Below are 18,584 nucleotides of genomic sequence, written 5' to 3'. Positions count from 1 at the left end.
CTTATTCTCAGCAGCAATAAAAATGATTCAACAAAATAATTTCTGTGACTTTAAGATTGGCCTCTAAGAATTAAGCGCAGTTGGTATCTTACATATTTACTCACTCTAATTCCTGGCTTCCTGTGCTTACTCGAAAAACATATTTTCGCCTATCACTAACTTCTAGTGCTGTCAGAAACCCCATCCCTGTGCCAATCTTACAACATGCTTCTTTGATTTTGTCAACTTTAGCCTCTGAGAAACCTTTAATGCCACATAATTTTTTGCGAGTGCACATCTGAATCCCCTTTATTGTGCATATTCCAGAAGATTTAAGCTTCTTTATGTCTGCTACATTCTAAAAACAGAAGAAAAGAACAGTGTTTATTGATGTAATGTAGAACGTGACTGGCTTTGCACAATTATTCCATTACTAATACACATACTGTTTCACAACTGAATCCACACATAACATAATCACTGTTAAAATACTACTAAAACTCATTCCACATTTTGAGATCATTGACTTACGTTTTCTAGTTAATGTTGACAAATCATTAGGTGCTACTACATTAGTTCCACACAGTTTGTATGACTGCCACTGAGAGTTAGAATTAACACAAGTTTTGACTTGGTGTAGGGAGGTGATCTAAATTAAAGCTGGCTGCTGCTACAGTTGAAAGCTACTTCTGTCAGGTAGATACATTAAATTATGAAGGAAATGCAGTACAGGATAGAGTGTACCCACATGCAGTACAATGAGCACCAAACAAATAAACTTCATAGGTTTCTGGCCAGGTGACTTGGCAAAAATCATGTGATAATACGATGAGTGTAGCTCCCATCATCTTCAGACTTGGAAAAGTGTACGTGCAGTCTTGTACTTGTCTTTGTATTACTTGTCCCTTGATAAGGAACTTTCAACAGGTACATGGGAGTTGTTAGATACCACTTCAGACATTGACAGGGGGCTGCATAAACAAAGACATAATACAAGACAATGAGGCAAATGTCAACTGGGGTGAAGTGGGGCACTAAAGGTGAAGTGCAACAGCTTGAATTTTCTGCCTTTTTTGTGTTGCATGGATTTGATTTCAAGTTTATTTTGATGCTCATCTGTCCCCATAAATTATTAAATGAGGTTATGTACAGACACACATGCAGCATAATCAACTATTTTGTTCGTCAAGTGGTTAAAACAACGACTGTTAAGTGCTTTGTAAAGTTCTGTTCAAACCTACTTCACTGTGTAAAAGTAAAAAGCATTATAAATATTAGTACAATTGCATATATAGTGCTGTAACTTGTAAGGTGATTTGCTACAGTATTACAATAGTCTATTGTCAATAGCTGTTCTCACATAGTCATTTTTTCAGAAATTGTAAGTTCATGGGGTGAAATGGACCTTCATGCAAATCCACAAAAAATGTCATGAAGAGAACGTAATTAACGCTGTTTCAGAATTTAAAAGAACAGACAAAAGTGTAAGGTATATTGCTGAAAAATATCAAGTATCAAAATGACTCTGCACACAGACTGTTTAAGGAAACATTACACAGAAATTCGGTCATCAGATAATATTGACTGAAGAAGATGAGCAAATGAATTTTGATGAGATTTTACTATGGGGTGATTGGGGATTCCCATTCCAAACAAATGATGTCAGTGATTCAGTGCAGGAGGATTTGAACAGGCAAGGGCATGTGGTGAAAAAATTCATACAACAGGGCTGGAATTTGTTGGATCAGAAATCTCTTCAATCAATATGAAGTGCTTAGCACATGTCTGTGTGAGAATGAAAAGAGCATCTGAGTAGAACCAGCAGCCCTGTCATAAGCAAAAGCAGGAAACCTTTGCTGTCTCCAGGAAACAGCATCACCCCCAAAAGCAGAGTGCAAATTCAGACTTATTGGATGGCTAAAGAAAGAATAGCAAGAAGCTACTATCAGTCAGCAAAATTCCTTCAGAATTGCTGCAAAAGCCTGGAATAAATGACAGTGCTGTCCATAATGAGGTCATCTCGCATGAACCATTGGAAGAATGAGACAATGATTTTGTAATTGTGGTGTTCATCACACAGGAAGGCATGAGAGAGCAGTTTTATGTTGGTGATGTATTTTTGCAACATCCAATTGCAGTGAAGGTTTTCAGGAAAAAGGAAGGCAAGAAGGCAGTCTTCTTTCACTTCCTTGATGTTGTGGACCGTGTTGATGTGCAATACAGGGATATTGTGGTAAGACAAATAAAGCACGTAGAAAAGAGGTGTCCTTACAACTTTCCACCTTTAAAGGAACATACTGATTTCATATAAGTTTGGCAGAGAACAGAAATTGTCTAAACCTACAAACCAAAATAAGTGTTTCCTCCTCTAATGAATTGTTTCCTCCTCTGCTGCCTATGTATTTTGTGCCTTTTTGGTTCGTTAAACTTATTGTTTTCTTTAAACAATATTCTAGTTTATTTTCTGCTTCTGTATTAAACAAAAAATACTTAGGGACTAAACAGTAGAGCCTCTGACTTTCCTCATAAACTTAGCTAGGGAAGAAGGAATATTACCAACATGTTTAAAAAAAGAGTAAAGTAATCCCTATTTTCAAAGGAGGCAGCAAGAAAGACCAGGGAATTAATGACCAATAACTGTTACAGGTGTCTTACTAGGAAGTCTAATGACAGACATAATACAAATTTTATAGAAAAATGCAGTACTTTGAATGATGCCCGGCATGGGTGTAGGAAGGGTAGATTCACTAATAAAAGCTGAATTTGTAGCATGTGTAACTAAGGCACCAGACCACAAAAGAAAGTTTGTGGCATGTTCCTTGACCTTTCAAAAGCTTTTCATTATGTATGCCACAACATATTATTAGAAAAGTGTAAGTGCTATGGTAACAGGGGAAAGCAGCCGATATCATAAAATAATTCATGGAAAAGAAAACATTGTGTAGAAAAAAAGAATGTGAATAATACTATTAAAAATGTCTACTCAAATCCTGAATTTGTTAAATATGGAGGTGCCTCAAAGATCAGTGCTTGGCCCACTACTTTTTTTTTATTTTGTATGTAAATGATATGCCCAAAACAGTAGGGCAAATGCTGCCATGTTTGCAGATGGCACTTAATTTATTGTAAGAATTTGTTTCATCAGAGGACTTACAAAAGCGGGCTTCTCTAAATATGGCAGACTGATACAATCATTTCAGAGGAAATAATCTTTTTATAAATGTGAAGAAAATCACATACATGCAGGTACATGCAAACAAAACATTTAACTTGAACAATATTACTGTCAAGGTTGGGGACTTTGATCTAAAACAGACAGAAACTTATGAATTCCTGGGTGTGACAGTGGTAGGTACTTGACATGGGAGAAGCACATAACAAACATTTGTGACAATGTGGGTTCAAGTATATTTCTAATGACAAGAATGTCAAGGACAATAAACACACAAACATTGCTAACAATGTACTATGTGCTGGTTAGTAGGATAAATTTATTGGAGTCCTCTAACTTACTGTAGTACTCTGCTCTGTCCAAGACAAAATGAAATTCAGTATGGAAGTTGAATAAGGTGGCTGCCTCCTATTTCTTGACTTTTGTTCAAGATGCAAGATTGCACATTAGGTAACTTTGTACACTGGAAACTGACACCTGTGGATCTGTATTTGCATGCATCTAAATTCAGTCACCCAGCCAAATGTAACACTGTTTTGAACACTTCTTTCCAAAACACTTGGGCCATACATGATCACAAACAGTTACCTATACCTCAGAGGGATTTTCCAAAGGAATGGTTACAGTCATACACAAATTAAGAAGACAATGCAAACAATGTGTGATACATTAATAATGCAAAAAGAGACCAAGCTACTTGTGTTTCTCTCATGTGTGGCCCCATCAACAGCAAACATTGCAAAGCTTCTGAAGAAACAAAATATTTTTACAACCACTGCAGAAGAATAGAGATTTAGCTTATCAATAATGTAGGAAAAGATAGATCATTACTTACGGTAAAGATGACACATTGAGTTTCAGACAGTTACAAGTAAAAGATACTTACACTTAAGCTTTCAGCCACAGCCTTCATCAGAAGAAGAAAGAGATGCACATACCATTCATTCACACAAGCAAGCACACCTCACACACACGACAGGTAACTCTGGCAGCTGGGACCAGAATGCAACTGTCACATGGAAAGCAATCTGAAGATGGTGGGGAAGGGTAAAGGGGAGCAGTGTATGGGTGGGGAGAGAGAGGAGTGCTGTCTGCCAGCATGTGGAGGGACTAGCTGCCAACAGGCACAGTGTCCGGAGGTTGTGTGGCAAGGAGGTAGGGAAAATGAAGCAAGAAAGGATAGAAGTGAAGAAAGATGGCCAGGTGTATTGTTAGAAGGTGGATAATAGTTGGGAGATGGAGTTAGTACAGAGGGGTAGAAATTATTGGGTGGGTGCTTTGGGGACAGTATGTTACACCAGGCTGAAACCAGAATAATTACAGGAGTGGAGAATATGTTGTAAGGATAACGCCTATCTGCGCAGTTCAGAGAAGCTGGAAGTGGAGGGGAGGATACATATAGCTTGGGTAGTGAAGTAGCCATTGAAATCAAGCATGCTATGTTCAGCTGCCTGTTGTGCCACAAGGTGGTCTACTTTGTCCTTGGCCACAGTTTGGCAGTGGCCGTTCATCCTGGTGGACAGATGCTTGGTAGTCATACCAGTATAAAAAGCTGTGCAGTGATTGCAGCAGAGCCGATATATGACATGGCTGCTTTCAGAGGTGGCCCAGCCTTTGATGGGGTAGGATGAGTCTGTGACAGGATGAGAATAGGAAATGCTGGGTGGATGGATTGGGCAAAACTTGCACCTGGGTCTTCCACAGAGATATGATCCTTGTGGCAAGTGGCTGGAATTGGGAATGGCATGGGGATGGACTAGGATGTTGTGGAGGTTGGCTAGGTGAGAGAACATCACTTCAGGAGGGGTGGGAAGTATATCGGGTAGGATGACCCTCATTTCAGGGCATGATGAGAGATGATCAAAGCCCTGGCAAAGGATGTGGTTCAGCTGTTTCAGTCTGCAGTGGTTTTGAGTGATGAAGGGGGCACTCATTTGTGGCTCATTCTTGGGGTGGTGAGAGGATTGGTGTGTGAGGGGAAATGGCATGGGAGATCTGTTTGCGAACCAGGTCTGGTGCATAGTGTGTGTCTGAAGGATCCAGTGAGTTTGCATTCACCTGGTGTCTACAGAATTCAGTGAGTGAGTGGGCTGATTTACACTGAGTGTACACAACCCTGTTTTGCAGCACAGGTATGTTTGCCTTGGCCAGAAAGGTAAATCAGTAATTGCTGAACAGAGCATGGATAAAAGCTGTATGTTTGATTTTGAGTGGATTGGAGTGCTATGCGTGGCCATTTGAGTTTGGAACATTGTAATAGAGAAAAACATCAAAATTAGGACCTATAATGGCCTCAAAAACAGCGCTGAGACTACCAATTGTGCTCTGTTTGTAACCAGTTACTGATGGCAGTATGCTGCAAGCAATCCCAGTCAAAAAACATCAAGATGGCACGACTGACCAATCATGCTGGCTTAAGTGCAGCAACATTATTCTTTGGCACTGGGAGGGGATGATGGTGAATTGAGAATGATCTGGGAATATTGTAGGATCTTGTAAGGGCTCTAAAGAAACTAGATTATCAAGGCAAAACAGCCAAAAATCTTGAACAGCACGTAGTTTAATAGAGGCGTGGCTTTGGTATAGATCTAAATTCACATATTCCAGCACATGGTAGCACTGATTCATTTATTCATTCATGCATTAACTCATCTGTCTCATGCCATGCAGCCCATCATGAATCAGTCAAGGAATACATTTAAAAAGTTAATCATTAATCAGCTAGCAACAATAGTAATTATAAAACACTATAGTTAAACTGTTAAAAACTGTTTCTGCTGAATTTAAGCTACATTTAACAACATGAAAGTAACAAAAATAACAATAACTTGAAAAAGAAGCTACTGCTTCCTCAGCTATATTAAATACAAGGTGTTCCATGTATCTGATGACAGCACATACAGGGTCATGTCTGCCGGCCTCTGGTGCCACACAGGCTGGTCAAATGGGATACCACGTATCCCTGTTAATGCCATGCTACTTGTCTTTTGGACAGTGTCATTTGAGCAGTGGAACAAACACTGTGAGTGTAGCAGTGAAGTCTGCTAACACAACAATGCAAGACCAAAGTATTCCATTCTACAGCGAGTGCCCATTTACAATTTGTATATGCATACAAAGTCCGCTCACAGTGTCTGGAGATTGTTTGAACAGAAGTTTACAGGTATTTGAGTTGTGATGCAATCCATAAATTAGTGAATAAATATTATGAAACAGGAAATGTTCATAACACAAAGCATAAATGATAATGTATAGTGCTCACAGAAGTTTGCATCGATGACGCTGCATGCTGCCTCAAAAATTCCCCTAAAATGTCTCTTAAATGTCTTTCACAGCAAATGCAAATTTCTTGCACATCTGTTAAAAGAGCTACTAGGGCTAAGGCCCTATAAAGTAGCTGTAGTGCAAGAACTTAAACCTGCTGATCCTGCACAAAGAGTTAGGTTTTGCAAATGGGTATTTAGACAAGTGCGTGATGGTGGAACAGATCCTTACCTCCATCTGTTTTCAGATGAGGCCTGGCTCCATTTACATGGATATGTCAATTCCTAAAACTGTTGACATTGGAGTGCTTAAAGATCATTCTGTTCCATGAGGAACCCCTTCATCATCAGAAAATATGAGTGTGGTGTGAAGTTAATGGTGACAGAGTAATAGGCCCAATTTTTTTGATGACACAGTTAACAGCGAAAGATATGTGCAAAACATTTTGCAACCATTTTTCAATGAACTGAGTGAAAGAGAATGAAGCTTCACATTTTTGAACAGGATTTGGCATGGGCTCACACAGCCAATGTTTCTTTGCATGCAATTCACAATGTGTTCCATGGTAGAATCATTAGTAACAATATGTTGGCCACTCAAACTCCCAATTTAACCATGTGTGATTTCTATTTGTGGGAAGCAATAAAGGATAAAGTGTGCACAACAAACCGGTACACATTACATGAACTCAAAGATAATGTCCACAAGTCAACTGATTCAATTTCTCAAAGAGAATTACATTGTGGGAGAATAATTTCTCGAGTAAATGTCAGAAATGCACAGAAAACAATGGCAGGCAGTTACAGCATTTCCTTACATGATTGGGTGAGTACAAAATTTAGTTCTCCAGTAGCAGGTGGGCGACATAGCATCTGATTTACCAGACAATGGAGCACTCACTGCCCACCATCTACCGTGCTGTGGGAGCAGCCATCAGATAATTGGAACACTCTGTAGTTACTAATTATCTGCTATTGCTAGCTTAATATCTGTGTGACCACATAGACATTTAACACAGAACAACAATTATCTATGTGAAACTGTTTTTATTATTATTAATATAATAATAATGCAGTGGAAAATTAGTGTAAAAATTCAATGCTCTTTGAAGAGGCCTGTGTGCACTATGGATGCAAAGTAAGTGTTCCTACTGCTTGCTTTTGGTGAACAAATACTTTCTTTATTTTAGTTACACAGCTCAGAGGGTATGAAAGTATGAAAAATGTGACAGCTCTCTGGTATTCTATCTAACACAATGGTACAAAGTACCCTTTTCACTGCTCTGTTTACTGTCTTTCAGACTATTATGTAGATGTAGATAATGCCAGGTGTAAAACATAGCTTCTTAATTATTTTATCTGTGTATTGACCTAGTTACAGATTTTTATCCGTATAAACACCAAGGAATTTTACATACATTTTCTTTTTAGTGTATTGTTGGCTATTTCTGGCATTTTGATATTTGTTTCAAACTGTGTAATATTAGTCTTTGTGATATTAATCTTAAATCTTGATGCCTCAGTTTTTCTGTTATTATTTATGATGACGTCTGGATCTTGCTGTCCAAGGAACACAATATTTTAGCATTTGAGATGTTGTCATCATCAGGTGTGTTTATGAACTGACTGCTCATGGCCAGAGCTGCACTTCTATATCCATGAGCTCCCACCACCCTCACCTTTGCCTCCCTCTCCTTCACAACTGTCTGTAACACCATTTTAAGTTTGCAGCCAGGGATGTATTCAATGCACAATGTGCTTGATGGTACTCTGCTCTGCCTGCATCAGAAGCCAGTCTGTTGTTGTTGTTGGCAGAAATCTCTTTTAACCTCTTAACCTACATGGAGGTATGGGTATAGTAACAACAGATGTGCCACAGACCTATGTTGGTAGTGATTAACATGTACATATAAAATGAAGGTGGACATAAAACCCCTCTGCTCACACATCAGCAGTTGGTTCATCAGCACACCTGATAATGGCAACATGGTTGTTTGTCAAAATAATGTGTCTTTTGGACATCAGGATCTAGTATTACACCCATGAACTATTCTCTCATCATCAACAGCATGAAAAAATCATGTACATCTACAGAGAGTGGATTTATAACTATGTAAAGAAAATAGTTCTGTGAAGTTATGTGGTGTCTGCTGTCAGTCGCTCCTTGTCATGATATTTCTTTGGAGAGTCTTCTAGCCATATACCAAGCTCCTCTATTGAAAACATTGCAGGCTCATGCATGATATTCCAGTAACATTACTTGATTCCATGAGCCACTGCTGCAAGTCTGTGCATTATTCTGAGAGCTCTCTGTGATGGAAGTTTTCTTTATTGATATTGGATCGATTGTCTTCATTCTGTAAAACCACAAGAGAATGCTGATAACACAGAGCACAGAGTTTTCCAATCATAGAGTCCATGCACTGTCCAGATGATAACCCCCATCCTGATTGGTAAAGTTCTCAGGACACTTAGTTCAACTGATCCTTCAATGATGCAGTCCCAAAATTAGCAATAGTGGTTTGCTGGTTTAGAGAAGATGAGTATCTCACTGGTGTTCCACAATGCACTCCTAAATGGCATGTGTGGTTTGCCCTATATAAAATTTTCCACTTACACAAAATTCTGTAAACACCTGTCAGATCAAGCTCCAAGTCCTCTTTGATCAATTCCAGAATCTGAAATATGACTGTCTAAGGACCTTATTAATAAGGCAGAAGTTTCCAGGACATCACAAGGAATTCTGAAACTGGGAATATTAAGTTCCACATAGCTGATGTTCTGTTGCAATTTTATAGAACAAAGATGATAGGTCTGATATCAGCCTGCACTGTGGAGAGCATTCAGAGAAATGCACACACTTGCAGCAGATGTATATGTGCTCAAATAATACATGCACACTGTCTCCTCTTAAATATAGGAGTGTGGTCTACCTTCAGAAGTCTACAGCTGAAAAATTACCCTATTATAAGATGGAGTTTTTATCCAAATTCATAATTCTAAAAATACAGGGTCATCTTATATTTGCAGTTTGCTGCCAATTTCAGCATTTTTATGTTCTGTAATGGATTAATGTAGGCATTGTCATATATTTACAGATCAAGTTTTGGTGGTTGAGGTCATGTGCAGATTTATTTTGAAGAATGGAGAAAGGGCTGGAGTGTGAACAGTGACACCACCCTGACTGAGAACTACCAGAGATCTCGAAAAGGTAACTTTGCTGCTAAGAGCACATTTCTCTAGTCTCACAACAATTCAACAACAGTACATTTCATTATTTGCTATTACATCATTCATTTAATCTAGTGCCTACATTTATTACTGCTAGATGTTTTATGTGGTCAACACTGTTCTGTATGTACTCCGAATTCTGAAATTTCTTCCGTGACAATCACAGTTAGACTCATCAGATATATTATTCTATGTGTGCGCATGCAGACACACACACACACACACACACACACACACACACATGCTCACATGTGCATGCACATTGAAAGGGACACCCTCCTCTGACATTACTTTTCATCAACAGAAGTAGTTGATACTAGAAATATCTTTGAATTAGAATAGGTAAATTTTATCTCAGCCATTTTCCTAAAAGAATTTCGTATGATTTTGTACACGATCTATTACATTTCAGGCTAAAATCTGTAAAACGAAATTAGTTTATTTTCTTTGTTACAATTGATATGTACTGGTTCTGAATGTACAGTTGAAATTATTTTCTTTTATAAACATTTGAAATTACAAAATATTTGGCACATTTAAAATTTCTGTTATTAATTATGCAATTTAGTACTGTTTATTATGCTTATTTCTGGATTCATTTATAAAAGAGAATTTGTAAACCCTTTAGAATATTGTTAGTACTGCAGAGTGAAGTAATAGTGGGCATGCCTCCAATGTGATCAGACATGTTTTTGTTTTTCGGAAGAACAATGTAAATTTCGGCTTTGTTAATGTGAAAATTCAAAAAACAATGTGAAACAGAAAAATGTGAGAGAATAAATTATCATGAAGAAAATAAAAAATTTGTACAGGATTACTTCAAAATTATTTATGTCAATTGGAACCATGAGATCCTAAAATATCAAAATTTCAGCTTCAAGAATCAGCCCCTAGATGTGAAGAATTGGAGTCAACTATGAGAAAAGAAGATTGTAAATCTTACTCCTCTCAAAGTTTATTAAAAGAGTTAACCATAAAGACAGTGACAATCAAAAAATGATGTTAGGGAGGGGCAGATTACAACACGCACATGCATGCCTCTGCATCTAGATGCTGCTGACTGGATACATGATCCTGCATTTTGGCAGGTGCTCTAGATTGTAATAGGGGTTATGTCAGGCGGTGTGGGTAGAGGGAGAGAGAAGTGGGAGGCAGGGGGAGGGATTGGAAGTGCTTGGCTAATGGCTATACGGAAGGCAGTCAGTTTACTGGCTATGAATGCGAGAGGGAGGGGTGATAGGTGCATGGGCTAGGCATGTGATGCGCAGTTTTTGGAGACAGTGAGAAGTGGCAAATGTGAAGGGACATTTGGTCCTGAATATGGGAGGGAGTGACAGGGTGGAGAAAGGAGAAACTGTTGGGTGAAGGGTGTGGGGACAGTGGATTACTGGAGATTAAGGCCAGGACAATTTTGGGAGCAGAGGATATGTTGCATGGATAACTCCCATTTCCAAAGTTCAAAGAAGCTGGTGCTGTAGGGAAGGATCAAGATGGCCTAGGTTGTGAAGCAGCCATTGAAACTGAGCTTGTTCATTCAGCTGCATCTTTATGTTCCTCGAATTTTAATGGAAAATCTCTGATGATGGTGTAGCCAAATGGTGTAATAAATAAAGACAATTTTAATATTTATCTAGATTGTTCTATTCACAATGAATGCAGACTTGTACAAGAAATTCAAGTCATTTGTTGATAGAGGTTTTAGAAAATAGAGTGGCCACTAGTTATGCCACCTACCATAGCAAATTGGATTATATGTGGTGCAGTACTGTGTTTATGCATATCACAGGCTGCAGTCTGCACTGATCACCTTCCGATACAGCCAACTAACACAATAAACATGTTCATGTTCACAGAATGAAGAAGAACCTCAGGCATTGCACACCTGTTGGAGCACATCACCATAAATATTAATGTAAGTATATGGAAAAATTCATTCTTTTTGTTTAAGATTCTCATCAGGTTCTTTTCTTTTGGCAGTATAAGTTTCCAGTTCTTCAAGCACATCAAGATACTGTCCATTGTTTGCTCTTTGCAAAATCTCCATGTTCTTATGATTTGTTCATAAATGTGCCCCTAATGCAGTTTTACTTTGTGGAAGTGTATTTTCATTGAAGTGAGTTTCAAATGTTCAACCCATCTGCCCAATATAGTTTTGGATGTCATCATAAGTTATTGAAAGTTATCATAAGTTATCTGATAAACACTGGAATGTAAGTACTTACTCTTTCTCTTTGAGATGTTCTGCTGAATCTTGGTCCCATCCAGTTTCTTATTTTAAGTTACTTTTACTTAAGGACATTTCAATACCATCAAAAGTTGTGCCACAGTATGTTATGCTGATAAGTGTGAAAGGTCGCTACATATGTCTAACATAAAAGTAACATCAAGGATCAGAAATATGTTGGAGCTAAGGGTTTGTCATAAAATTTCACAGGGAAAGAATAGGTATTTATAGTATCAAACAATGGAAAATCCAGGATGGAATGTAACAATACTAGAGAAGAAAAGTTGCTACTCACCAGATAGCAGAGATGCTGAGTCACGATAGGCACAATAAAAAGATTCACACAATTAAAGCTTTCGGCCATTAAGGCCTTTGTCAGCAGTAGACACACACACACACACACACACACACACACACACACACACACACATACACTCACAGCTCTCTGAGATTGCAGATGTGTGTGCATGTATGTATGTGTGTCTACTGCTGACAAAGGCCTTAATGGCTGAAAGCTTTAATTGTGTGAATCTTTTTATTGTGCCTATCGCGACTCAGCATCTCTGCTATGTGGTGAGTAGCAATTTTCCTTCTGTGGTATTATTTATAGTATCATGCTTATAAGATAACATGTGACACGTGATGAATACCAAAAGAACTGTATTGGACAGATGAACAGAATATTTAAAACTTGCTACAATGGGCATATACTGACGAAAAGTAAAACTGCATTAGGTTCACATAAATCAACAAATAACCATCAAATCACTAGTACTGACAATAACATGGAGATTTTGCACAGAACAAACATGAGACTGTATCTTGACATGCTTGAAGAATTAGAAATTGGTACTATCAAAAGAAAAGAACCTGACAAGAATCTTAATAAACAGGATGAATTTTCCCATGATGTTTATGTGGTATCTGTTCTGTCAGGACATGTCTGAAAGAACAGACACTATTTTGATCCTGCAGCCATTGATTTCAATCAATGCCCACTTGCAGCCAAATGCCTGTAGCTCCTTTGTGTCTTTCTCATAATGCTTACTTAAATATCTATGATTATGTGCTCCAGTAGGTGTGTGATGCCTGATGTTCTTCCTCATTCCAGAAACATTAATGTGTTTATCTCATGTTAGCTGGCCATGTTGGAAGGTGGCTGGAGCAAGTTGCAGCATATGACTTACATAAACACACTACTACATCTCTTGCCACGCAACAAGTTATGGTAGGTGGTGTACTCTAGAGGTCACACTGTTTTCTTAAACTATCATAACTTAACATCTTTGTTAATTTGTAGTAATTGTTTCCTAAAGGTTATAGTTATTTTTGTAACTATATTCCTTTCTTCCTTTAGCAGTAAGAATTCTCAGAGCATTTTTAATTTTATTTTTTAAAATGAAGGCAAATTCCTAAAGTTTACTTTCATGGATGGAGGATTTGAGATATGCAAATTAGGTATGTTTGTTAATTTTGCACTGTCTTTTAAAATATACAAACAAGAACAAAAATGTATGATGCAGAGTGTAATGTGAGGTAATTTACTTCATTTGTTGTTTTCTGTAATGCACTCGTTCGTGTTGAAATGTATTACATTAACATATCATTTAAACCTTAATATTTATTAATGATTTTCATTTTACTTTGTAATGAGGGAATCTTTTTTAAAATGCCTCAATGTATTATGATGTATGTATGCACACATAATGTGACTATATGGAATTTTTTCCCATGACATCGTTGTATTCCATATTAGCTTTACACAACAGTTGTGTACTACAGTTACTGCCAACAAAATGCAGTTGGCAGTAGGTACATGTGGATTCATAATATTCTGTTATTATTTGTAAAACCTTATACATCACAAACATACACACATCTGCCCAAACTCTTTGCCTTTACAAATGTCTGCTTGTGTCTGTGTATGTGCGGATGGATATGTGTGTGGGTGCGAGTGTATACCTGTCCTTTTTCCCCCCTAAGGTATGTCTTTCCGCTCCCAGGATTGGAATGACTTCTTACCCTCTCCCTTAAAACCCACATCCTTTCGTCTTTCCCTCTCCTTCCCTCTTTCCTGATGAAGCAACCATTGGTTGCGAAAGCTTGAATTTTGTGTGTATGTTTGTGTTTGTTTGTGTGTCTATCGACCTGCCAGCGCTTTCGTTTGGTAAGTCACATCATCTTATACATAGTCTTTGTAATACACTCTTTTAATTTTTATTGTTGCCTTTTTTCTTGTTCCAATGTAGATCTGAAGAGGGTCTGCAGAACAGACTGAAAACAGTAGTTGGTAGTAAAAAGTTGTGAAGCAGGCGGCGTCTGTTTATTAATTATTCCATCAAGAAAGTTGTTCACCCTCTCACAGCAGACACAGCAAGGTACAAGAACTGCACCACAGAAAAATAACGTTTTGCCTTTCAAGAGTGCAGCCCTCTGTTAGATGTGAGTATTCTAGTGCTCAAAGTATATAAAAGTAATGGTACATTGCTCATGCCACAGAAGGGCTACATAAATAAGGTTAATATCTTATAATATGACTCAGTGTATAACAGGATTGACAAGGATCTCACTAACCTTGTAATGAAGAAAAGTTTTGGTACTTTTGATTACCAGTTCTCTGTCTGACGGGAGATTACCACGTGACAGAGACCACATAGATCAGTTCCACCTATGTTGAATGGGCTTCAGAGAGTCACAAATGAGGCATGCCTTTACAACAGACTGTGAGCAATATTAGAGCATCTCCTGATAGCAGGGCTGGCAGGAAATCTGCATACTTTCTGGTCACAGTGTCCACACTTAGCATATGTGTAAATAGGGAAATGGTACTGTCACTGCTCATTTAGCATATGTCTCTAAGCACAGATGTCACTGCTTCACTTTACCCAGTAGGTCAGATACACTGTACCTGGGGCACTCTCATCTCTTTTCAAAATGTGTAATGCAATCGTGGGAAGATATCATGTTATTCCACCGTGCTATCAACAAATGTCGCAGTTCTAAAACATAACGTAAAAACAAATTTGCATAAATATGCCAGATTGGTTTTGCTGCCCCCATCAGGTACCCAAATACCCTTCATGGCAAGGGTATCAAAAATGTCTCTCAATGATTAAATGATAATTTTTAAGCATGTAAGTGTACCTTGAACAACCAGTTTAATATCAAATTTTTCAAATAACAATGTTTGCGATGTTATATGGAGCAGGATGAGGCACAGTTAGTAAATAACAATTTTCCTCTCTGTGGGACACCACCTTGATGAAGCACTGTCCGTGCGGGTGGAGAGGCTTGTGTATCTGCATGAAGCTGAGGGCTATGCCGAAAGTAGAGGACCTACTGCCGGAAAGGCCTCAGCCAATGGATTAGACTAAGAGTGTCCCACAATGTCCCATCTTCCCTATCCACTCCTAGTCCTGCCCAATTCCCTTTCCTAACCCAAGGTGTGACACAATCCGTGCCGAGGGGTGCATGGCACATGGGAAGATGTCGCAAATGGAGCCTCAGGGATACTGGGCGACCTCCCTGAGTAAGTAGCCTTACACCACATGGGGTATTCATGGTGTGGACCGTGTAGATCCCCAGATCTTGTGGGACCAATATGGACATGGTTAAAGAAAATAAAGAAAAACAAACTGAGGGGCAAACTGAGACATCAAAGACACCCAAACATCGCGTTCAGGGTCGATGGAAGGCATTCCCACTACTGAATCAGGGTCTAGACGTGAGCCAGAAGTGGGAACAGTAACCGAGGAGTTGGATCAGATCAAGATTAAAGCCTTGTCTGGGGCCCAGAGGAGGAAACTACTCAGGGAACAGAGGAGAAAGAAGGGAAAGAATGGCTTCCTAAAGACAAGTGGAGAGAATTAAAGGGACTTGAACCTAAGACCCCCAAGAAAAAATTGTCTCAGGTTGAAGGGGATACGCAGACCCCACAATGTCAAAGACAGGCAGCAAGAGGATAAGGGAGGAATCTAACACTCCCTCCTCACTGAATAAGCGAGCCCAGAAAAAACCAAGGCAAGAAATAGGGAAACAGACCTATAGTACTGCAGTCTCAGTTCTTAAGATGGCAGTTATCCAGGAAGGCTATCCATTGGTGGCCATCACCTCACAGTAGGAGGAATCTGTACAGATGGCCCTCTTTGGAAAGATTGGGGGATGCGGGAGGGGGGAGGGGGGAGGGGGGAGGGGGGAGGGGCACGCTGGTCCAGGACCCAACTTCAGGAGAGTCTATCTAGATCATGGTGCCCTCCTTTTTGTCTGTGAGGGGGTGCACATGGTGGAATGGTTTAAGGACAAGGTGCCCATGATATCCCCGTGAGAAGATGTGAAGCTGCTAGTCAAGACAGCAGCGGAACGCCTTAAGAGTGCAAAGGTATCAATATGGGTACCAAAGATCCTTAAGGATGTCTCTACTAAGACTCTGTTTGAGAAAATAGGGGCTCAGAACCGAAAGTCTTGACAGAAGACAGAGAGTGATCAACCAGAAGGTTGTACCGGAAGGACGAACCCTGGCAGTGGAGGTCAGAGAGAAGTCCCTGAAGGTGATGAGAGAGCAGGACCTTAAATTGTTTTTAGGGTTCTCGCAGGTCACCGTCAGGGTTCTCAAAGACAGTGATGGCAGCAAGACAGAAACTGGTGGTGCTGCAGATTAATCTGCAGCACAGTAAAGGGGCCTCTGCTGCCCTGAGCCTCTGCCTGGGGAGGCAGGAAATATATGTGGCCCTGATACAAGAACCCTACTTATATAAAGGGGGCGTATCAGGCCTTGGTGGCACTGGAGGTAAGCTGATTTATGCTAGAAATCTAAGAAACTTCTGAACATGCATCTGTGTTAGAAATGGAATTTCTTTCATGCCAATGATGGATTTCTGCTCCAGGGATCTAGTGACCATTAAAATGCAGCAATGTGAGGAAGGTATCATGAGGGAAATTATTTTGGCCTCAGCATATCTTCCTTATGAAGACAGCTCTCCTCCTCCTTTGGAGATGAGGGGACTGGTAGAGGCTTGCCATTGGAAAGGTAATCAACTGCTGGTGGGATGCAACACCAATGCCCACAACCTAGTGTGGGGCAGGAAGGACACCAACAGTAGAGGTGAGTACCTTCTTGAATTTCTTTTAGCTAACAACTTGGAGGTCCTGAACAGGGGCAATGAAAGTACATTCAGGAATAGCAGAAGGGAACTTTTGGTTCCATGATGATGGGCAGCTATGTCAGACAATGGCACGTGGTGTTAGAGCCAACCTCATCGGACCACATGTATATTAAATTCAAGATTGAAATGGGAATCAGACTGACCATGATCTATAGGAATCCCAGTAAAACAGACTGGGAGACATATAGAAGGGACCTTGACTTAGGCTTATTGGAAATTAAAACCTCAATAAGGAATCCAGCAGAGTCTGAGGAAGTAGCAGAGGCTGTTACCTCTGCCATAGTGGCCTCATATCAGGACAACTGCACAAATAGGAGTGTGCCTTGGTGCAATAACAACTTGGAAATTCAAAGAAAACAGGTACAAAGACTGTTTAACATTGTGAGAAGTAAAGGACAATGGGCTAAATATCGTTAGGCCCTTGTTAACTACAACATTGCAATCAGACAAGCAAAGAAAACATCCTGGAAGGCATTCTGTGAGGAAGTGGAGAAAATGGTTACTCAAGTCAGACTTCACGGAATCCTCACTAGAGTACCAATCAATCCAGGAGGTACGCTGAGGAAGGAAGATGGGGAATATACAAAGACAGCACATGGGATGCTGAAACTGCTCCTCAAAACTCACTTTCCTCAATATGCTCTGCCAGACAACACAGATCATAATGTGATCCCGGAGAGACAATGGTTCTCAGGCACTCAAAGAGAGGACTGGGAATCAGCCAAGGAGCATGTAGATTTTAATAAAATCCAGTGGGTGGTGGGAACATTCCCACTGGTCAAGTCACCTGCCCATATGGAATTTTCCCAGCTCTCCTGCAACAGGCAGGAGAGACTCTCATAAAAGTCCTATGCAGGTTATTCAGGGTTAGCCTAGCAGTAGGGATCATTCCCAATGCTTGGGGGGCAGTGAAGGTTGTCTTCATTCCAAAGCCAGGGAGAATTGATCATACCAAGGCCAAGGATATGAGACCAATCAGTCTGTCCTCCTTCATTCTGAAAACATTGGAAAAACTGGTAAATGTATATGTTGGGGAGAGGAGGCTAATTAAGGCCCCTCTACATTCAGACCAACATGCATATCAACCAAGTAAATCATGTGAGACAGCTCTCCACCAACTTGTTGGGAGGCTGGAGGAAGCACTTCACTTCCAAGAAATAGCCCTCTGCATCTTCCTGGATATTGAGGGTGTCTTCAGTAACATGACCTACAATTCCATGGTAAGGGCAGCATGACCTAGAGACCACTATACGTAGGTGGACCAGGGCTATGCTTAGTGGAAGGAAAGTAGAGGCTACCATGATGAATGAAAAGATGGTAATTAACACCACTAGAGGCTGCCCACAAGGAGGAGTTCTGTCCCCTTTATTGTGGAATCTAGTGGTGAACGAACACATCGAGGAACTAAATTCCAGACAGTGCTTCTGCCAAGGATATGCTGATGATCTTGTCATAGTAATACTTGGCAAATTTACTGATACAGTTTGAAATATGGCACAAGGAGGATTGGACATTGTGCAAAATTGGTGCATTAAACAGGATCTGAGGGTTAA

The 18,584-nt window shown here is 39.7% G+C and overlaps 1 protein-coding gene across 1 annotated transcript in view; it reads right to left on the bottom strand.

Moving 5' to 3' along the window:
* Positions 1-18,584, bottom strand: part of LOC124787847 (meiotic recombination protein DMC1/LIM15 homolog) — a 141,666-nt gene that overhangs the window by 60,735 nt on the left and 62,347 nt on the right. The window contains exon 5 of the mRNA XM_047254800.1: positions 105-337. Coding sequence (XP_047110756.1) covers positions 105-337 — 233 coding nt within the window. The remainder of the gene's footprint in view (positions 1-104; positions 338-18,584) is intronic.

This window comes from Schistocerca piceifrons, chromosome 3 (assembly GCF_021461385.2).
Source record: "Schistocerca piceifrons isolate TAMUIC-IGC-003096 chromosome 3, iqSchPice1.1, whole genome shotgun sequence".
Taxonomy (NCBI): Eukaryota; Metazoa; Arthropoda; class Insecta; order Orthoptera; family Acrididae; genus Schistocerca; species Schistocerca piceifrons.
This window is presented reverse-complemented; position numbering and strand designations above follow the sequence as displayed.